Source organism: Phacochoerus africanus, chromosome 6 (assembly GCF_016906955.1).
Source record: "Phacochoerus africanus isolate WHEZ1 chromosome 6, ROS_Pafr_v1, whole genome shotgun sequence".
Taxonomy (NCBI): Eukaryota; Metazoa; Chordata; class Mammalia; order Artiodactyla; family Suidae; genus Phacochoerus; species Phacochoerus africanus.
In genome coordinates, this window is record NC_062549.1 from 78,372,974 (window position 1) to 78,392,791 (window position 19,818).

Here is a 19,818-nt window from a genome sequence, read left to right on the forward strand (position 1 = left end):
GAGGCCACGTGACTAGGAGATGAGAGCCAGGAGACTGAGAATGAGGATGACAAAGCCTGCATGGAGGAGATCTCCTGTCAGACATGATGTTAGGTGGGGGACGAACAAGCATGAATTTTCCCAAGCCACTTGGAATTCACTGTTTGCTAGGCAGTGGAGCATTAGGCCTTTGTGTTCACAGACTTTGGGGTGGAGGGACATAGAAGATGAGCAGTTATTGTATGTGCTGCAATTGAGGTGTGTGCCCAGGTTAGAGGGATGTGGTTGGAAGCTCCAAGTGAAAGAGTCCTGGAAGCATTTTAGTAGCCATGTGTCCTCTAGTGGGCACCCTATGCCCCAGTGTGCTGGGATAGCCCTAGTTTTTCTTGGTCATCCTAGCATCAGTATTAATGATGTCCTTTCTTTCTCTGAGTGTCCTAGTTTAGACAGTAAGTTATGTAGTCACACTGTATGACTCGAAGCATCGTTTTTAGACCTGTAATTCCCCTTTCTACACCCTGGCTGGCTCTACACTTTCTCTTCAAGCTGTGGAACCTGTAGTCAAACAAACAAACAAAAAAAAGTGACGTTATTAATTTTTGCCAAGAGGAGTTCCCGTTGTGGCTCAGCAGTTAATGAACCCGACTAGCATCCATGAGGATGAAGGTTCGATCCCTGGCCTCACTCAGTGGGTTAAGGATCTGGCATTGCTGTGAGCTGTGGTATAGGTCGAAGACATGGCTTGGATCCCACATGGCTGTGGCTGTGGCGTAGGCTGGCAGCTGTAGCTCTGATTGGACCCCTAGCTGGTGAACCTCCGTATTGCTGCGGATGAGGCCCTAAAAAAAAAAACATAATAATAATTTTTGCCAAGAAAGAAATTTAGTGGCTCACATTTTAATTTGATGCTCTTGCACCTCCTGAGATGGGACTTTCTCAGCAGGTTGGGAATCTCAGAAATCTGTCACTTCTATCAGAGAGCCTCTTTGGAAAGGGAATCTTGGGGATTTGAGACAGTCTCCAAAGCAAAGGACCATAGCGGAGGGAGCAGGAAACACTTCTTTCCAGGCAGGAGTTGCCTTCCTTGACCCAGTGCTTTTCTCGAGCAGCTGCGTCTCCTTAAGCCTCGAGTCCAGGTCTCACACCTATCTGGTCAGACACAGATCACTTGTCCTGTTTTCACTTCTCCAGCCAGTCACCTGGCTTCTGCTGAGGGAGGTCGGTTTAGCCAGGGCCTAATGAGGGGAGGGGGCGTCGTCATTAGCAGTCTCACTGGCAGTGGGGTCACCCTCTTAAACTCCATTTCTTAGTCTCTGTCCCCATGAAATTAGATTCCTGGGCCAGGTGCGTTTGTAGGCCAGCCGACCACAGACTTGATTGTGTCTTGACTGCTTTCTTCCCCATTCTCAGCGGGAAGCTGGGGAAACAGACCTGGTGTGAATGACCTACAGTGATGACACCCTCTGTTACCAGGCTCCAGGGAGTCACGGGTCTTCAGTCACGTGTGTGACTGCAGTGACTCACGTCATTTTAGGATTTGCCTGTGTGGTCCTGCAGTTGAGGCCAAGATGTAATTTTTCTCATTTTGTTGGGAAACATTAATTTGATGAGAAGGATCAAATAAAAACATTTTTATTTTATTTTATTTTATTTTTTTATTTTTATTTATTTATTTTTTTATTTTCCCACTGTACAGCAAGGGGGTCAGGTTATCCTTACATGTATACATTATAATTACATTTTTCCCCCAGCCTTTCTTCTGTTAAATAAAAACATTTTTAAAAAGTAAAGGCAGAAAGAGCAGAGTGTGTAAAAAGCTGTGATTACAGCTAATAAATCTTGAAGCTCTCCAGCTTTTGGGGAAGCTTACTCTTTTCTCTCCTGTTCCCCTTTTTTGGTTTGTGTTTCTTGAGCATTTAATTAAGTCAAGAAGGGGAAGACGCATCCGTAAAAGTCACTTACAAGTAGGTCCAAAGAAAGAGGCTGATGTGTTCCCTTTGATTATCTGAGTGTGGTGCGTGGGGCTTTGCTCCAGTGCTTCCCAGTGACTTTTAACAGAAGCTCTCTTCCTTATCAAGGCACTCTAACCCCATGGCCCAGCCCTCCAGTCACAGTCACGGCATGGGGTGACAGGTGCTCCCCAAGGCACTGGCTTTCATCTGAGGACACACTCCATAGAAGCTGGAGGAGTCCAGGCTGAGGCAGGGAGGGTAGGATGTCTCTTGAGGACTGTGAGGAGTCCTCAGGACTGTGAGGAGTCCTCACCACTGCTGAGGAACCCCTGCCAAGGGTGGGCTGCTGCCTTGAGAACCCTTGTTCAGTAAGGGAAGTAGGTTCAGCCTCACTTCAGCAAATTTCTTGTGATTAAAGTGCACTTGAAGCTGTTTCTCTCTCTCTCTCTCTCTCTTTTTTTTTTTTTTTTTTTTGCAGCATATGGAGTTCTCAGGCTAGGGGTCAAATCTGAGCTGCAGCTGCTGGCCTACACCACAACTACAGCAAAGCCAGATCTGAGCCGTGTCTGCGAGCCGTACGCCACAGCTCACAGCAACACTGGATCCTTAACCCACTGAGTGAGGCCAGGGATTGAACTCGAAACCTCATGATTCCTAGTTGGATTCGTTTCCACTGTGCCATGATGGGAACTCCTGAAGCTGTTACTCTTAGGTGGAATTTATTTTTGCCCCAAATCTAGAAAATGGATCACTCCAGGTTCTATGTCTCATTTCAGACAGCTTGTCCAGTTTTCAATTGAAGATATTCTTCTTGTTCCACTTACTTCTGCTTAAGAGTCTTCCTAGAGCTAAGGATATTCACGGAGAATCTAGTCCTTAATTGACCCTTGTTTCAGTGCTGTCTTCTGTCCAGGGAATCTTGCTGAAAAATAGGGAGCAGGAAAAGAAGTCTCCTAGATCCTCATTAAATAGCAGAACTGTCAGAGTTCCCTTCGTGGTGCAGCAGTTAACGAACCTGACAAGGATCCATGAGGATGCAGGTTCGATCCCTGGCCTTGCTCAGTTCTCAGGCTAGGATTCTCAGTTCTCAGGTTAAGGATTCAGCAGTGAGCTGTGGTGCAGGTCTCAGATGTGGCTCTGATCTGTGTTGCTCTGGCTGTGGTGTAGTCCAGCAGTTGTAGCTTCAATTCAACCCCTAGCTAGGAATGTCCATATGCCGTGGGTGTGGCCCTAAAAAGCAAGTAAATAAATAAATAGCAGAACTGTGAAGCAAGTTATTCTGATAATGTTTCTGATTCATGTGGGGATGGTTCCCCTGCATTCTGATCCCTTTTGCTTAGGGATTCATTCCCATTTCCTTATATAACCCATACTATAAAATTTAGAGGTTTCTTACAAAATCTACAAGGTTCCTCCAGCTTAATGACTTTTAGTCTCTTGCCCTAGATCCTGAGTTGGTGGGCTTGTCTGTGGAGACACTGCTGGAATCATCCAGCACTGTGTAGGCCACTGCCTTAGCGCTGCAGCACCTGTTCCTCAGGTCAGACAGTGGAGAGGTTTGTGTGCGTCAAGGAGAACCTGCTGCCAACATCTCTAAATGCCTTCAGCTGCCCTGTGGTCCAGAGGGCTGGTCAGGTAGCGTGTGGCCATCATGTTTGGTCTCTGCTCTTTCGTGTACTTAATTAATTCAGCTCCTACTTGTATTGCATTCGACCTCGGACACTCAGGTTTCTCTCTCACTTAGCCCTCTTCCTCCCTTTGATGAGGTATAACATACTACAAAGTCCATCCATTTGAGCTGTGCAAGTCAGTTTTAGTCTGTTTTCAGAGCCGTGCGGATATTACCATGCTCCAGTTCAAGAACGCTTCCATCACCCTGGACAGCTCCCCTATGCCCAGCTGACCCACTCCCTATCCCTTCCCCAGCACCCAGCAGCTGCTTCTGTACTTTCTGTACACTTCGTATACGTGGAGTCATGCACTCTGTGACCTTTTGTGTATGGCTTCTTTCTCTGAGCATTGTGTTTTCAAGGTTCATTCACGCTGTAGAATATGTCAGTATCCCATCTCTTTTGGTGGTGAGTAGTAGTCCACTGTGTAGAGACTACATTTTGTTTGTCCTTTCACAACTTGATGGCTATTTTGAATGATGTTGATATGAGCATTCACATAAAAATCTTGGTGGAGACATCCATTTTCATTTCTCTTGGGTGGATTCCTAGGAGTGAAATTGCTGGGCTGTGTGGTAGGTTTATTTTTAAAAATTTTTTTTGGTCCCCACCTGCAGCACATGGAAGTTCCCAGGCTAGGCTAAAGGTTGAATTGGAGCTGTAGCTGCTGGCTGACACCACAGCCATAGCAATGCCAGATCTGAGCTGCGTCCTCATGGACACTAGTCAGGTTCGTTAACACTGAGCCATGACAGGAACTCCAGGTTTATAGTTAACTTTGTAAGAAATTGAGAGTTCCCTGGTGGCTCAGCAGGTTGGAGATCCAACGTTATTGCTGTGGGTCTGTTTACTGCTGTAGCATGGGTTTAATTCCTGTCCTGGAAACTTCTGCATACCACAGGTGCAGCCAAAAAGAAAGAAATTGCCACATTTTCTAGAGTGGCTGTACCATTTTCTGTTTCCACCAATAATGTATGAAGTTCTGGTTTCTTCACATCCTCACTGATGCCCCCCCCCCTTTTTTTTTAAATGGCCGTCTTAGTAAGTATGTATCTCCCCACCCTCAAATGGCTACACCCATGGCATTTTGAAGTTCCTGGGCCAGGGATTGAATCTGAGCTGCAGCTGTGGCCTGCGCCATAGCTGATGGCAGCACTGGATCCTTAACCCACTGTGCCACAGTGTCAAGTCCCATGTCTTGTTTTAACGTGCACTTGCCTAGTGACTAGCAACATGGAACATCTGTTCTTGTACTTTTTGGTCATTTTTCCATCTTTGGGGAAATGTCTATTCAGATCTTTTCTCTAGTTTTTAAATTAAGTTGTTGGTGTTCTTATTCTTGAGTTGTAAGTTTTCATTATATGGTTTAGATACAAGTCCTCTATCAGAAATGATTTTCAAGTATCTTTTCATATCCTTTAAAGACATTTCTTTTAGAAAACTCTTGGCTCACTCCAGGCCCGGAAATGAGGGAGGTTCACAGTGGCCTTCTGCCCCTCTCCAGCCTGTCTTTGGTGAGACAACAGATTGTGTAGGTTTCCAGGGCTAAGGTAGATTTTCTTCTCTGCATTAAACCAAACCTCAGTTTTCCCTCTGTCTTTCTACTTTGCCCCTGCTCCCCCCACTTTAAAAGGAATTAAAAAGGCTGTTCTTGGTATGTGCTTTATTTTGAGCTCTGAGCAAATCTGTTCTGAAAGGAACTCTTTGATTTAGTCTACTAACATTTTGGGAAATTGATAAAGCTCCTTGCTGTTACAGTTTAAACTTCTTAATCCTTGTTAGACCTTTGTGCATCTTTTCCTCTGAGCATACACCCTGTACTGAGTTGCCACTGGTATTCTCTATTTTAGGGTTTCCCCCTCTTTTTTGGTTGTGGAATGGAAATTGTTACTGATAGCCATGTCCTTCATGGCTGCTACCTTGGAAAGTCAATCCCCAGGTGATTTTGTGTTTATGGATATTACTGCTGATAATTACATGGCAACAACTAGGAAATAATAAAAAAGAAAAGTCAAATATTAGAAAACAGTACAAGTTTTAGAAAATTTACAAAGTTTTCATAGTAACTTCTGGTTATATTTCCTTATAGTCTTTGGAAGTTGAAAGGTAGTTCCCTCAGTGCTGTGAAAAGTCAGTTCTCTTCACATCTTGAGTTTTTACCTTCAGCTTAACTCTCCCCAACCTAGATATCCATGATCCAGAAACAGTTGAACCATTGCAAATGCACCTACTTGCTATAGTTTATTTTATTTTATTTTTTGCCTTTTCTAGGGCCACTCCTGCAGCATATGGAGGTTCCCAGGCTAGGGGTCTAATCGGAGCTGTAGCCGCTGGCCTATGCCACAGCCACAGCAGTGCAGGATCTGAGCCGAGTCTGTGACCTACACCACAGCTCACTGCTGAATCCTTAACCCACTGAGCAAGGCCAGGAATCGAACCAGCAACCTCATGGTTCCTAGTCAGATTCGTTAACCACTGCGCCATGACGGGAACTCCTACTTGCTATACTTTATTTGTAACCCTCATATCAGTACTCATCACTGCAGCACATGTGCGACAGGTGAATGGGGTGGGTTCCTCTGTGGCCTAGTCCCAGCTGGGGTGGGATGAGGGAGAGTTCTGCCTCCTGGTTTCAGCGTCTTAGGGTGGTGGCCAGGGCATGGAGATGGCAGTGAAGCAGCTCAAGCAGCTTGGGCTCTGGGCCCATTTGTCTCTTAACACTCAAGCTCATTTTCTCTTGTAAAATAAAGAAAATAGACTTATTATCTATTTGAGGTATGTTTATATGTACATATTTCCCCTAGTAGCAGGGGAAAACTACTTAAAAACTAAGTGTTTTCTGGACTTTATAGAACATAAACCACCACAAATAATAATTATTGACTGTATACTTCAGAAAACCACTAAACCTTTCTGAATTCGTGTCTCTGTGTAAAATTACGTGTGAGTCTCTGGCCTGCGGTGACTCACTGTGGAGCTGACGCCCTCAGACTGGGCTCTCCTCTTCGTCTTTCCTGGGCTGAGCTGGCTGCTGGACTGAGTGCCCAGGTGAGAGGCTCACCTGGTGGGCTGGTGAGCTGGGCTGCTTGGCCTGCTGCTCCTGGAAGCTGCCTCCTCGTTCTCTCTGGGGGTGCTCCTGTGAGTCAGCCTGTCAACTGCCCTACACCTTTGTTCGGCCTGTGGAGGTTCTTTCCCTGGATTTCAGTTCTCTGCCTTGGCTTTATATATACATTATCTCTCCTTTTATGTCAGCTTCTCTGGCTTTAACCTGTGGCGAAGAATGGCTGTTCCTTCTGTCTTGAGGTAACCCCCTTATGCAGAGGATTCACAGGTGTCCAGCAGCCGAGCTCTGCTGAGCTCTGGACACTCTTCATCTTCCAAGCTGGCTGACAAACTAGCTATTTAATTATGTGATGCTTATTGCATATCTCTTGATTCCAAAAGTTCAGCCTGTCTCAGCTCAGGTTATCCTTCCTTACCCCAGCCCACACAAGACAGTGGGGTCAGGTTGGCTTGTTCCTCCTGTGTTTCCATTTTAGTGAAAGCTACTCTTTTCTACAAAAACTACCCAAGGCAAAAAACCTGAACATCAGTTTCCCTTCTCTTCTCTCTCTCTATCTGTATTTTGTGCAATAGGTGCTATATTCACAGGGTTAAGAAGCCCAAAAGAATCAAAAAGCATACTTTGAAAGATTTTCTTTCCCTGCCTCTCCTGCACTTTGCTTGACTCCCCACTTGAAGAACAATGCATGGAGCGCTGGAGATGCCTCCTCCTGCGTAGTACTCATGTGGTGTTCATCTGGTTGATAGTTGCTTTGAAGTCAGAGAATATTCCTAGGTACATAAAGGAAAATACGTATTGCATTTTAGAAGATTTCTAGCAAACAGCTAAAATTAATAAGTTTATTTTGAATGGAATGTACTTACCTATAAGATTTTACTTCTTAGAATGCTTCATTCTATGATAAAATAGGTTAGACACATGATTTTTTTTTGTTGGTATACTTAAGACATGAAAAATAAACATTTTTATGCTTTGTATATATCGTTTACCTCAGTCTTCCTTGTGAACCTTTTCAGCTTGGAGTCACTGATACATTTCTGCGCTTTATCATTCTTTCAGAAAGTATTTGTTATACCCACCCAGCCTTGTGCCAGCAGCACAGAAGGCACATCCCGTACCCTTGAAACTGTGCACGTCATTTTTGAACTAGCAGTAGACGCATGGGGGCCATTTTATTGGTTGTTCTTCATTTATTTCAGCAAATATTTATTGTTTATGTGAATTGGTCATTACACTGGCCCCCATGTCAGTGAAGCATATGGAGTAGCTTCAGGTGCTTCAAAAGGAAATACACAGCACAATGAAAGAGCTGATGAAATGGCTTCTGCAAGAGACGACTGCCGTTAAAGAGTTTGGTCTAAGTTCTAAAGCTGTTTTTTTCTTTCTTTTTTTAGTGTTGCACTTGTGGCATATGAAAATTCCCAGGCTAGATGTCGAAATCAGAGTTACAGCTGCCAGCCTACACCACAGCCACAGGAACTTGGGATCCACGCTGTGTCTGCAACCTACACCACAGCTCACGACAACGCCAGATCCTTAACCCATTGAGCAAGGCCAGGGATCGAACCTGCATTCTCATGGATACTAGTCGGATTTGTTTCCACTGAACTTCCTAAAGCTGTTTAAAATAACTTTTAAACTATGGTTTCTGTTATGCTGTGGTTGAGCACATTTTTCCACCTTACTGAATTTGCTTTGGTAATTCCGGTGTAGATGTGTGAGATAGAGTTGTAAATTGCTCTGGCCACGTTAGACGTGGATTATCCACCTGCTGGGTGGAAATATAAAGGAACTGATAATGACATCTGTTCTTGATATTTTGATGTTTTAGACATATAATTTACTTAGGGCCTTGGGTCTATTCTCTGTTAATGTTTAAACCAACACTTTCAGATTTCATGTAAACATATTCCTAAAATGCAAGTGTGATAAAACAGCTCTTGTATTCATAAACTGAGAGAAGCCTGAGGGACTGGAACTTTCTGATAAATTCTAAGACTTGCTTCACAAGGCCTTTCCCAAACCTAGAGAGCAGAGAACAAGTCACCAGTCTTAGGTATGTCCAGCTAGCTAAAGAATTTTAAGCAAACATGGCAAGGTTCAGTAAATGTTTAACAGTCGTGTCTTTTGTTAACATTCTTTTTAAAGTGTAATATAATAAGATGGAGAAATCATTAGAAAGTAATTAGAGTATAAAAAGTCTAATGCATTAGATCGATTCTCTTAGTTACTGATTAGTCTTTTTTTTTCTTTCTTTTTTAAAGGGCTGCACCCAAGGCATATGGAGGATGTCAGGCTGGGGGTCCAATCAGAACTACAGCTGCCGGCCTACACCATAGCTCACGGCAACGCCAGATCCTCAACCTCCTGAGCGAGGGGAGGAATCAGACCTTCAATCTCATGGTTCCTAGTCAGTTTTGTTTCTGCTGCACCATGACGGGAACTCGAGATAATCTTTTGCTGATTCCTTTTTTTCTCCCTATTATCTGCCTTTGTACTATTTTATGTCTTTGCCTTATACCTCAGGGTGTTGAGGGAAAGAAAGAATGAAACCTATTCTTGTCTGCTTTTTACCTGTTACTCTCTCTGAATTCTTATAAAGTTACTTATGAATCTTCCAGAAATGGCTTATCTTACATAACTAAAATTAGTGATAAAATATCATAACTTATTTAAAGGTGCTTTTACGTATACAGTTGGTCCTCTGTATCCATGGGTTCTATGTCTGTGGATTCATCCAACCATGCATCATGATTTTGGGAGAAAAAAAATCGAACAGGTTCCAAAATCCAGCAAAACTTGAATTTGTCAAATGTGGCTGCTATATACATAGTGTTTACATTGTATCTGCAACTATACACACAGCATTATGTTGTACCTGTGGCTATTTACATAGCATTTACATTGTGTCCACAACTATATATGTAGTATCTATAACTACCCACATAGTACGTGCATTGTGTCTACAACTATACACACAGCATTTACATTGTGTCTACAAGTATACACAGCATTTATCTTGGATTCGGTATTAGTAGTAGTTAGGATGACCAGGGGAGGAGGTACAGATGTGCAGGATACATGCACATACTACTTCAGTTTATACAAGGGGCTGTGCATCCGTGGGGTTTGTATTTGAACCCCCACTCCCACATATTGAAGAATGACTATGTTTTAATTCTCACCAAGAAACTTTTAAGCAAGTTTCACAGAAACCCACAACTGATTCAACTACTCCCTCTTGTGGTGAATATTTAGTTTTATCCCAATGCTTTTATTTGTAGTTATTAACTTCTTTTTTTGGTCTTTTTGGGGCTGTACCCACAACATACAGAGGTTCCCAGGCTAGGGGTCGAATCAGAGCTGTGTCTGTGACCTACATCGCAGCTCACAGCAACACCGGATCCTTAACCCACTGAGCAAGGCCAGGTATGGAACCTGCATCCTCATGGTTCTTAGATTCGTTTTCCCTGAACCACAAAGGGAACTCCCATTGTTAACTCTTGATAGCATTTTACCAAGGAGGACATAGATTGGAATAGGTCAGGGAGATTTGAACCTCGATTAGGTTGGGCAGAGCAGTACTTAGGAGGGTGTGGTCAGTGGGCTCAACCCCAGCCTACAGCAGGGTCACCTGTCACCTGGGCTGCACCCTGAGGAGGTCCCTCCCTCTACTTGTGTACAGTTTCCATCAAGTTAAATTTAATCTACTTGTAAGCTTGATTTTAAAATTCCCTGGGTACTGTAATATGCAGTGAGGATAGGGAGCCCCTTAGGGGTTGTGGTTTTGCTTCTGCAATTAACCAGTTCTGTATTCAAGGAGAGGGCACTTTTATAAATTTCTAACTCTCTGTACCCATCTTGTACTTCATGGTGTGTGAAGGACTTTACATAATTTACAAGAATTTCCCACAGACCCGTTTCATACGGTAGGAGAGGGTTCACGGGTAAGTGACTGGTCTGATTATATAGCTGTTAGCATGAGCCAGGATTAGAAGCTAAGGCCCTGGCCTTAAATCCACTGTATTTGTCACCACCCTACAGTATTTTGGTCTCAGATGGATCTTGACTTAGTTTGTCCTTAGAGCTCCTCTCCTTCTGTTTTTTTATGAAGTACTTCTTGCTTGTGCTGTGTTCTGTGGTTTAGCTTTCCACACGGTATTGAAGGCACCCAGTGTCCTGGGCTCTGTGCAGCTCTCAGGCTCCCAGTCAGTACAGGCAGCCTTCCTCTGCACACCACTTGTGGTCACTTTCCTGGCGCTTCAGAGAGGGGAGAGGAGTGCTGGGTGTCACATGGGCTCAGCAGAGATGTAGATAAGAAATGTAGGTATTGATTGGCACTTGATAACCTACCTAATGATCGTTGACCTGTATGTATAAGCTCTGATTATTGACTAACTGGAAATGATAGAATCAACTACCTCTAAAGAAAAGCAAATCTCTGGATTTTATTATTATATTGGAATTTTATTTTATTTGTTATTGCTCCTAATAAATAGGCTTTTGCCAGCCTTAAAATTCATTTGTGGAGTTCCCGTTGTGGCTCAGTGGTCAACAAACCAGACTAGTTCCATCCCTGGCCCCACCTCAGTGGGTTAATAATCTGGCGTTGCCATGAGCTGTGATGTAGGTTGCAGACATGGCTGTAGTATAGGCCAGCAGCTGCAGCTCTGATTCAACTCCTAGCCTGGGAACTTCCACATGCTGTAGGCGCGGCCCTAAAAAGACAAAAAAAAAAAAAAAAACCCCGCAAAAAAACCACCTCATTTCTAATCTTACATAGGATACCTAGATTTTTCTACTAATTGTATTTGTTATAATAAACTTTTGACTTCTATATAATTTTCTGTTTTCTCGCTAATATTTAGCTGTTAAATATAATGACCATCTGTTAATAGCTTGATTTTTAAAAATCTGTATGATGAAAAGCTTTTATTATTTCATAGAATAATCTCTTCAGGCACATACAAAATAATCGGAGTCTATTTAGTAGTCACATTCAGGCTTCGTCTGTTAGATGGTGTTAGGAAGTCTCAGCTCCTTTTGGATGCCGTTTCTGGTTTTTCCAGTGACAGCTTGTGACATTTTGCTAGAATTGTCTTATGTTATTATTTATTTTTTAAAAATTCCTTTTGACTAGCTCATTTTTTGGTGAAGAAAGTTACACATGCTTATGTTAAGACACACTTTGGACAGAAAGGTTGTAATGGTGAAAATGTTTTCTTCCCACCCCAGACCTCTCAGTCTCCTTCCTTGGAAGCAGCTGTGTGTACTTTTTAAATTTTCTGTATTTTATTTTTTCTTCTATTTAATGCAGGTGTCAAATGAGTTGTAGTGAGGAGCTTCAAACTCTGTTTTTATCATATGCTTTCTGTGTTCTAGTTGTATATCATTTCCTAAATAAATGAGATGTTGGTCAAGTTGCCATTTAAGTTCTATCTTCTATTAATGCATTCTTCTTGATTATTTTCAGTATATTGATTGCTCTTCAGTTTATTAATGATAATTAAGGACATTATCTCCATGTTATTTTTTATATTTCTTTGTCTTTTTAGGGTTGCACCTGTGGCATATGGAGGTTCTCGGGCTAGGGGTCTGATTGGAGCCGTAGCTGCCAAGCCTACGCCAGAGCCACAGCAATGCCAGTTCTGAGCCGCGTCTTCAACCTACACCTCAGCTCACGGCAACACTGGATCCTTAACCCACTGAGCAAGGCCAGGGATCGAATCCACAACCTCGTGGTTCCTAGTTGAACTTGTTAACCACTGAGCCACGATGGGAATTCCCAACTGCCTTTTTATTTAGTCTTTTTATCTGAATACATTTTTCAAGTAGAATCAGTTTATTTTAAAAAATACTAATCACATGCAATAGAAATATAGTAGGTTAAAGCATTATCTTTATCTGCTTTTGGCTTGATCTTCATTTTGGTTTAATTTTTATAGTTAGGTAGTTCCTAGATTATATACAAACCAGTATTTTCATGTGTTCCCTGTACATTCAAGAACGTTGATTGAGGGCTGTGATTTTTTTGTTGTTGTTGTTAGAAAGTTTTTAGAGGTTGGTAGAACTTGGTATAAGTTGTATTTTTAATAGCATTCATGAAAAGTAGAGGGCACATCCAATTAAGTTGTTCCTAAGATATATACCAGTTATAGAAAATCTCTCTCTCTCACACACACAGACATACACACAGTTTTTCCTGGGAGACCAATCTCAAAGTAAGACAAAAATAGAAGGAAAATGTAGAGTGGAAAATCTGACTGACTCAGTTTCAGAAGTTTGAGAGGAATGAGATAACTAGATAAGGTGATGTGTTACTGTCACGTGGTCTTGGCAGGCACGACACACAGTAGCCATAGGAAACGGGAGTCCTGTTGGGCATGTACCAGTACCACGGTGGGAAAAGGAGCCGTCCCAGGATCATCTCCCCTCTTCCTCATTCCTGGAATGTTGCTCATCTTGCCTTGTGCACAGAGAATTAGAAAGTGTGAAGTTGGCTGGACAGGAGAGTAAAACCAGTTGTGCCTGGTCATCACACTCCGCTGGACAGTTGGAGCTCCAAAAGGCAGGGGAGGGCTCAGCCCTGAGGAGTTCAGCATTTTCTGGGGAGTGGGGTGCTATGAGAGATTTATATCATAACCTATGTCAGCCTATGGTTAAGACATTTTACAACTACCAAATAATACATGAAAATATAGTAGTAGATAACTTAAACTTGAGATAGAAGAGTGATTATTTCTTTGGCAGTATTGTGCTGGCAGGTAAGTTACACCCTTGGGAGAACATTTTTTTTAAAAAGCAATGTGAGTAGGTTTCCATGTAGCTTTTAAAATCTGTGGCTAGCAGATATTCATATATTTCAAGCCTTCTTTAAATGCTCCTGTGATAATTGAAAGAGCTCTGTAAAGACATACTTAATATTTTTTTTTATAAATGGTACTGCTACGATTGCAGGTCCTTTTGGAATAAATCATGGGATTGAGCTTCATTCAGATGTGGTGGAATATGCCAAGGAGAAACTGGAGAGCTTCATCAAAAATAGTGATAGCTTTGATAAGTAAGTATTCCCACCCATAGTTTTGCTTTGAAAGCTCTTGATAAGTGCATACATGTGACATGTCTGTTCCTCACTACTGTTCGTTCATTGATGCTGAATCATGCAGTTGAATACACAAATTAGTGTGGTGTACAAGTAGAGAAAAAATTGAGTAGAAAATTTATTCTCTGTTGTAATTTTTACTCTGTAAGTATATGGTAAATTAATAAATGAAGTAGCTTCTGTGTTTTAATCATGTGCTGCTGTCATTTTATTAGTGGGGCAGTGTTTGTTCATTAAACATTACTCAGGTACCTTTTCTTAAGATGGTATGTAAAGATTGGCATTAGAATACTTTTGGGGAGCTTTTTGTACCTTTGGGATAATAATTTAATAGTTTGCCCTCTTTATTTGTAGCATAAGGGTGATACCTGTTAGCATACAGAGGACTTTCTTAAAGACATTCAGTTACTTAGTAATAGATCCAGAGGAAGTTATCATAGAAATATATGGGTATGTCCTGTGAGGGCCATGCTGGAGAAGTTTGTTTATAAAACCATTGTTTGGAACTCATTCTTTCCCTTAGAAGAAATACCTGCACAGGCTTTGGTCCTTGAGCTGGCAGGGACATCCGTTGGGTGCATAATGTCTCTAAAATTCAGCAGTGATAATACTGTGGAGGAGGGGCTTCTACTAAAGGCTGTGAACTCTTGTCAAACTGTGGAAGGTTTGGAAGGCATGTTCCTTTCTCAACTAGTCTTTTCAGAGAGAGAAAAGTTTAAAAAGGGCAGTAATCAAGCTTAGAACTTAGTCACTTTATCTATTGACATTTCAGTGTTGAACCATCTGGAGTTGCGGCTCAGTTTGTTGGGTGTGGGCCTCCCTCACGCATCTCTGGCCTGGCCTCGGAGTGAGGAACAGGGTTGGGGGGTGGTTGGGAGGGATAAGGGGTGGTGGTGGGGGCATGGATTCCAGCTTTTCTTTTTCTTTCTTTTTTTTTTTTCTTTTTCTTTTTAGGGCTGCACTCGGCATGTGGAAGTCCCCAGCCTTGGGGTTGAGTAGGAGCTACAGCCACCATCCTACACCACAGCTACAGCAATGTGGGATCCAAGCTGCATCTGTGACCGACACCACAGCTCACAGCGACATCAGATCCTTAACCCACTGAGCGAGGCCAGGGTTTGAACCTAAATCCTAGTCAGGTTCGTCACCACTGCGCCCCAGCAGGAACTCTGCTGAGGCCTTTTTCTAGAGTCAGTGCCAAGAAGGAAGCAGGAAGGGCCTGGGTGCCTCTCCTCTCTCCCCCTTCTCTGCCCTTTAGCCGCTTCCCTGGCCCCTTTCTTTCCGGCCTCTCGCCGTGGCCAATATGTTTGTGTTCTCAGCAAGTGGACCTGGTGGGTGGGAGAGCAGAACACTGAGCTACAGCCGAGAGAAAGTGAAGTCCCGTGTCTGCCTGCATGTGTGTGACTGGGTGTTACAGACCTCAGCTAGGCCGGGGGAGTTGGATGTTCTCAGCTTTATTTTGTTCTAGAATCAACTCATTGGATTTGAGCAGCCCGTGTGCTGAACAGCATCCTTGGTCTTATTTGTGCTGTCCTTATAAGTCACTAACATTTATTTTTAATGATTTTTCAAATGCTTACTGTGTTGGTTCATATTGTTTTCAAGAATAACATGCTATTTGACAGAAATGAAATAATTTTAGTTAAGAGAAAATTGGGATTCAGTTGTAGTATCCTTTTGTGTCTTCATCATTTGTCTTATAGTGTGTTATGGTAAGTGCTTAAGGTGTGGGTTGAATATTTCTTATGCTGTTTATCAGAATTTTGGAGTTTTGTGGAATTTATTGAATTGCTGCTTTTAAGTATTTTGATATTGAAACAATGTACACATAAGACCTTTTACATACAATTAACTTAGAAAATTTGAAAGTAATATCGGTAAGAGCAAATGTTTAAGGTCTGCTTTAAGAACTATTATGTATTAGATAAAAATACATATCAGATTTTAACACAAAGATATAGATGATTAGTTTTGAATCATTAATCAGGCAGAACAAGTTCAAGGAAGAACTTTGAATCATTGAGCATCTCTCTTTTTTTTTTGGGGGGGGTGGGCTCCACTTGCTGCATGTGGAAGTTCCTGAGCCAGGTATCGGACCCCTGCCACAGCAGTGACCTTGGCATTTTTATGTTATTTGGTTTGGGCGATAGGAATGATAAAGTGGTTTTCTTCCTACCTTTCTTGTGTTTCATTGATTTCTTTGCCATTTTTCTAGGTGTTTGTGGATGATATATCCAGTTTTTTAAATTTTTTTTAATTTTTTTTTGCTTTTTAGGGCCACACCTGCAGCATGTGGAGATTCATTTGCAGGCTAGGAGTCACATCGGCGCTACAGCTGCCAACCTAGGCCACAGCCACAACACCACCAGATTTCCCACCTACTGGGCTAGGGCAGGGATGGAACCCGTGTCCTTATGGATACTAGTCGGATTCCTTTCAGTTGTGCCACAAAAGGAACTCCTAGTTTGAGTTTTTAAATTTGAAAAACTCGCTATGTAAAGTGATTTTTAAAAATCCATTCCTAAGCAGTTTTATTATATTTAATTGTGCACAGGTCATCAAAATGTATATTTTAATTAATAAAATACAAAGTAACTCAGGAAAATAAATTTTTGTTATTTGTGTATTCTTTAGCAGACTATCCATGATTATGTGAGGACAGCTGAAACCTAATGCTTTTCCAGTATTATTTATCTTTTGGGTTGGATCTGTTTTATCAGTTCCTTTTTCACAACTATTATCATGTCACTCGTGACTTAAACTGTATCTTTAAAGTTCCCTTGGATTTCCCATCATGGCACAGTGGAAACAAATCCGACTAGGAACCATGAGGTTTTGGGTATGATCCCTGGCCTCACTCCGTGGGTTAAGGATCTGGCGTTGCTGTGAGCTGCGGTATAGGTCACAGACGTGACTCAGATCCAGTGTTGCTATTGCTGTGGTATAGGCCTGCAGCTGTAGCTCTGATTCGACCCCTAGCCTGGGAACCTCCATATGCAGACGGTGCAGCCCAGAAAAGCAAATAAATAAATAAGTTCCCTTAAATATATACATAATATCTATTGGAGGTCATAGTGAACTCCCAGATAGGGTAGATGGGAAAAGATTTTGTAAACCACTCACTCCACATTGGAATATATAATGTAAAGTGACCTTTTAAAAACAAAACAAATGTATGTTTTTTGTGTGTACTTTATAAAGCAGGCTTGGTTCCTGAGTCCTGAAAGTACTGTTTCTCCTTTCAGAAGGAATATCCTTATTATAATGTGTGTGTTTTTAAACTTTGTTTCTATGCCTTAGTTTTATATCCGTGAATGTAAAATTTTGGAGAGGCCTCTCTGACTTTACGGTACTTGGAAATGGGCGGGAGTGGGGAGTTCTTGGGTGGGGCTCGTCCCTTTGCCTGCGGTGTTCCTGGTCACTGACATTCCCTCGTAAAACTGACACGGATTCCAAGGGCTCTTAAAACACCTGCACTCTTCTTAGGGAAAGGACCAGAGAGGAAGTGTTTCAGGCCCCTTGGGCTCAGTGGTCCCTGGTGCAGCTGCCCTGCTCTGCCTGTGAGTGCAGATGCAGCCTTGGACAGCCCTGCAGGCGCGGGCATGGGTTCCAGTGGCACTTCACTGAAAGAAGCGTATGCAGCTGCATGGGCCTACTGTCCAGTTTTCCTGCCCCGTTCTGCTCTGTGCTTCTCTCAGACCCTGCAGAACGTCTTTATCTTAGCCCACTTAGATAGAAACAAGTCTTTGAGCCTAGGGTTTAAAAAGGCCCCTGGTGTCTGGCTTTCCTGAGGGAAGAAGTGTGGGGATGGTCACGTCACATGAGTCAGTATTTGTGTGTGTATAGTGAGTAGGATCACCTCTCTGGCTGTGTTTCTTTGGAAGAGTAAGTCCGTCAGAGGAGCCTGAATTGTAAAGCTTTATCCTGTAGATACTTGGCAAGTAAGTTGGTAATTGGCATAGCAGTTAATTATGGCTTCATTTATGTTCCTCTCTCATATGTGCACATGTGCAGGCAGTGGACTTGGCTCCCTAGAGCCCCTGCTTTGGAGCTCGCCATTCCCCTGGGAGACAGTACCTCTGGCTCCTCTCCCCTTCGAGCACTTCCCTGATTTTGGAAATCCTCTGCTCTCATCTAGCCACATGAGTGCAGTGTGATCTGATTCACTGAAGATTTAATTCTGTTTGAAAGTGGCGATCATTCTGTATAGTTGTGGTATAAATGAGTCATGATGTGAGTACTGAAAACAGTAGTGAAATGATAAAAAATAATAGCAGTTAGTATGTTCTTAAGTACTCTGTACAGTCTGTGTGCCTTATCCCGTCCCCAAGGCAGTGTTGGTGCCTGAGTGTCCCACATGGGGAACTGAGGATAAGACAGGCCGTGACTTGGCTAGGCCGGTCTTTTTGTTTAGTTTTGGCCTAGCTGTGATGGTGTAGAAACTGAGTTATTCTAATGTATCTTCCCAGCAGTAAGCTGTACCAGTGAATTACAGGCTAGCAACTTAGCCTCAGATATAAAAGTTGAAGCTGCCCTTTTATTTCCATCATTTATTTTTTCACATTAGGATTTAAGGAGTGCTATTAACGTGTATTTAATCATGATAGAATTTTTATTACAAAGCACACCTACCCTGTTCATTAATGAGACTCACCTATGGTGTGAAGGGCTGTTGGGGGTGGAGAGGAGTAGGAGAGGCAGTGTGTTCCCCAAATTCAGTTGAGGTATAAGTTCTTTTTTTATTTTTTTTTTTATTTTTAGGGCTGCACCTGCAGCATATGGAAGATGCCGGGCTACGGGTCCAATTGGAGCTGTAGCCACTGGCCTACACTGCAGCCACTGCAACGTGGGATCTGAGCTGTGTCTTTGACCTACATCACAGCTCATGGCAATGCCGGATCCTTAACCCACTGAGCGAGGCCAGGGATGGAACCCGAGTCATCATGGATACTAGTCAGGTTTGTTAACTACTGAGCCATGCTGGGAACTCCAGTTATAAATTTTATTTTATTTAATTAATTAATTTATTTGTCTTTTTGCCTTTTCTAGGGCCGCTTCCTGTGGCATATGAAGGTTCCCAGGCTAGGGGTCTAATCAGAGCTGTAGCCACCAGCCTACACCACAGCCACAGGAATGCGGGATCCGAGCCGCCTCTGCAACCTACACCACAGCTCATGGCAACACCGGATCCTTAACCCACTGAGCAGGGCCAGGAATTGAACCCGCGACCTCATGGTTCCTAGTGGGATTCGTTAACCACTGTGCCACGATGGGAACTCCAGTTACAAATTTTAAATAGATTCAGAGTTAGTGTAGTTGTTTGTATTTTAGAAGATTTAATTACTTTATGCAATGTCTAGTATTCTAATTTTAATTTTAATTATAGGCTTATTTTTCACATAATTCAGTTTGTGTTGGAGAAAGTTAGATGATATTTTATAAGAAGTTTTTGTTGAAATATATGAAGGCTAACTTTTTTTTGTTGTTGTTGTTGTTATTGTTGCTATTTTTTGGGTCGCTCCCGCGGCATATGGAGGTTCCCAGGCTAGGGGTCGAATCGGAGCTGTAGCCACCGGCCTATGCCAGAGCCACAGCAACGCAGGATCCGAGCCGCGTCTGCAACCTACACCACAGCTTACGGCAATGCCGGATCGTTAACCCACTGAGCAAGGGCAGGGACCGAACCTGCAACCTCATGGTTCCTAGTCGGATTCGTTAACCACTGCGCCACGACGGGAACTCCTGAAGGCTAACTTTTATATGAGGTACTATCACATTTTCTGTAAACTGTTTAGAGATTGTTTTTGGTTCTATGGAGTTTTCTAAAGCCCTACTCAATGAAAAAAACCCTGTATTTACTCTTAACACTTTCTTTTAAATAATATTTGAATTATTCTAAGATGAGTTTGATGCAGTTGGAAGGGAAAACTTGAAAAGGTAAAGTCTTTGTTTTTTTGATTTTTAAAAATTCAGCAGCTTAATTCTTGGTTATAAGACTTTTGAATGGTATAATTTGGAGATGAAGAGATTAACGGTTCCCTGAGTTTTCTT

The 19,818-nt window shown here is 42.5% G+C and overlaps 1 protein-coding gene across 1 annotated transcript in view; it reads left to right on the forward strand.

Annotated features, from left to right (window-relative positions):
* Window positions 1–19,818, forward strand: part of PCMTD1 (protein-L-isoaspartate (D-aspartate) O-methyltransferase domain containing 1) — a 63,507-nt gene that overhangs the window by 25,977 nt on the left and 17,712 nt on the right. The window contains exon 3 of the mRNA XM_047783934.1: window positions 13,623–13,725. Coding sequence (XP_047639890.1) covers window positions 13,623–13,725 — 103 coding nt within the window. The remainder of the gene's footprint in view (window positions 1–13,622; window positions 13,726–19,818) is intronic.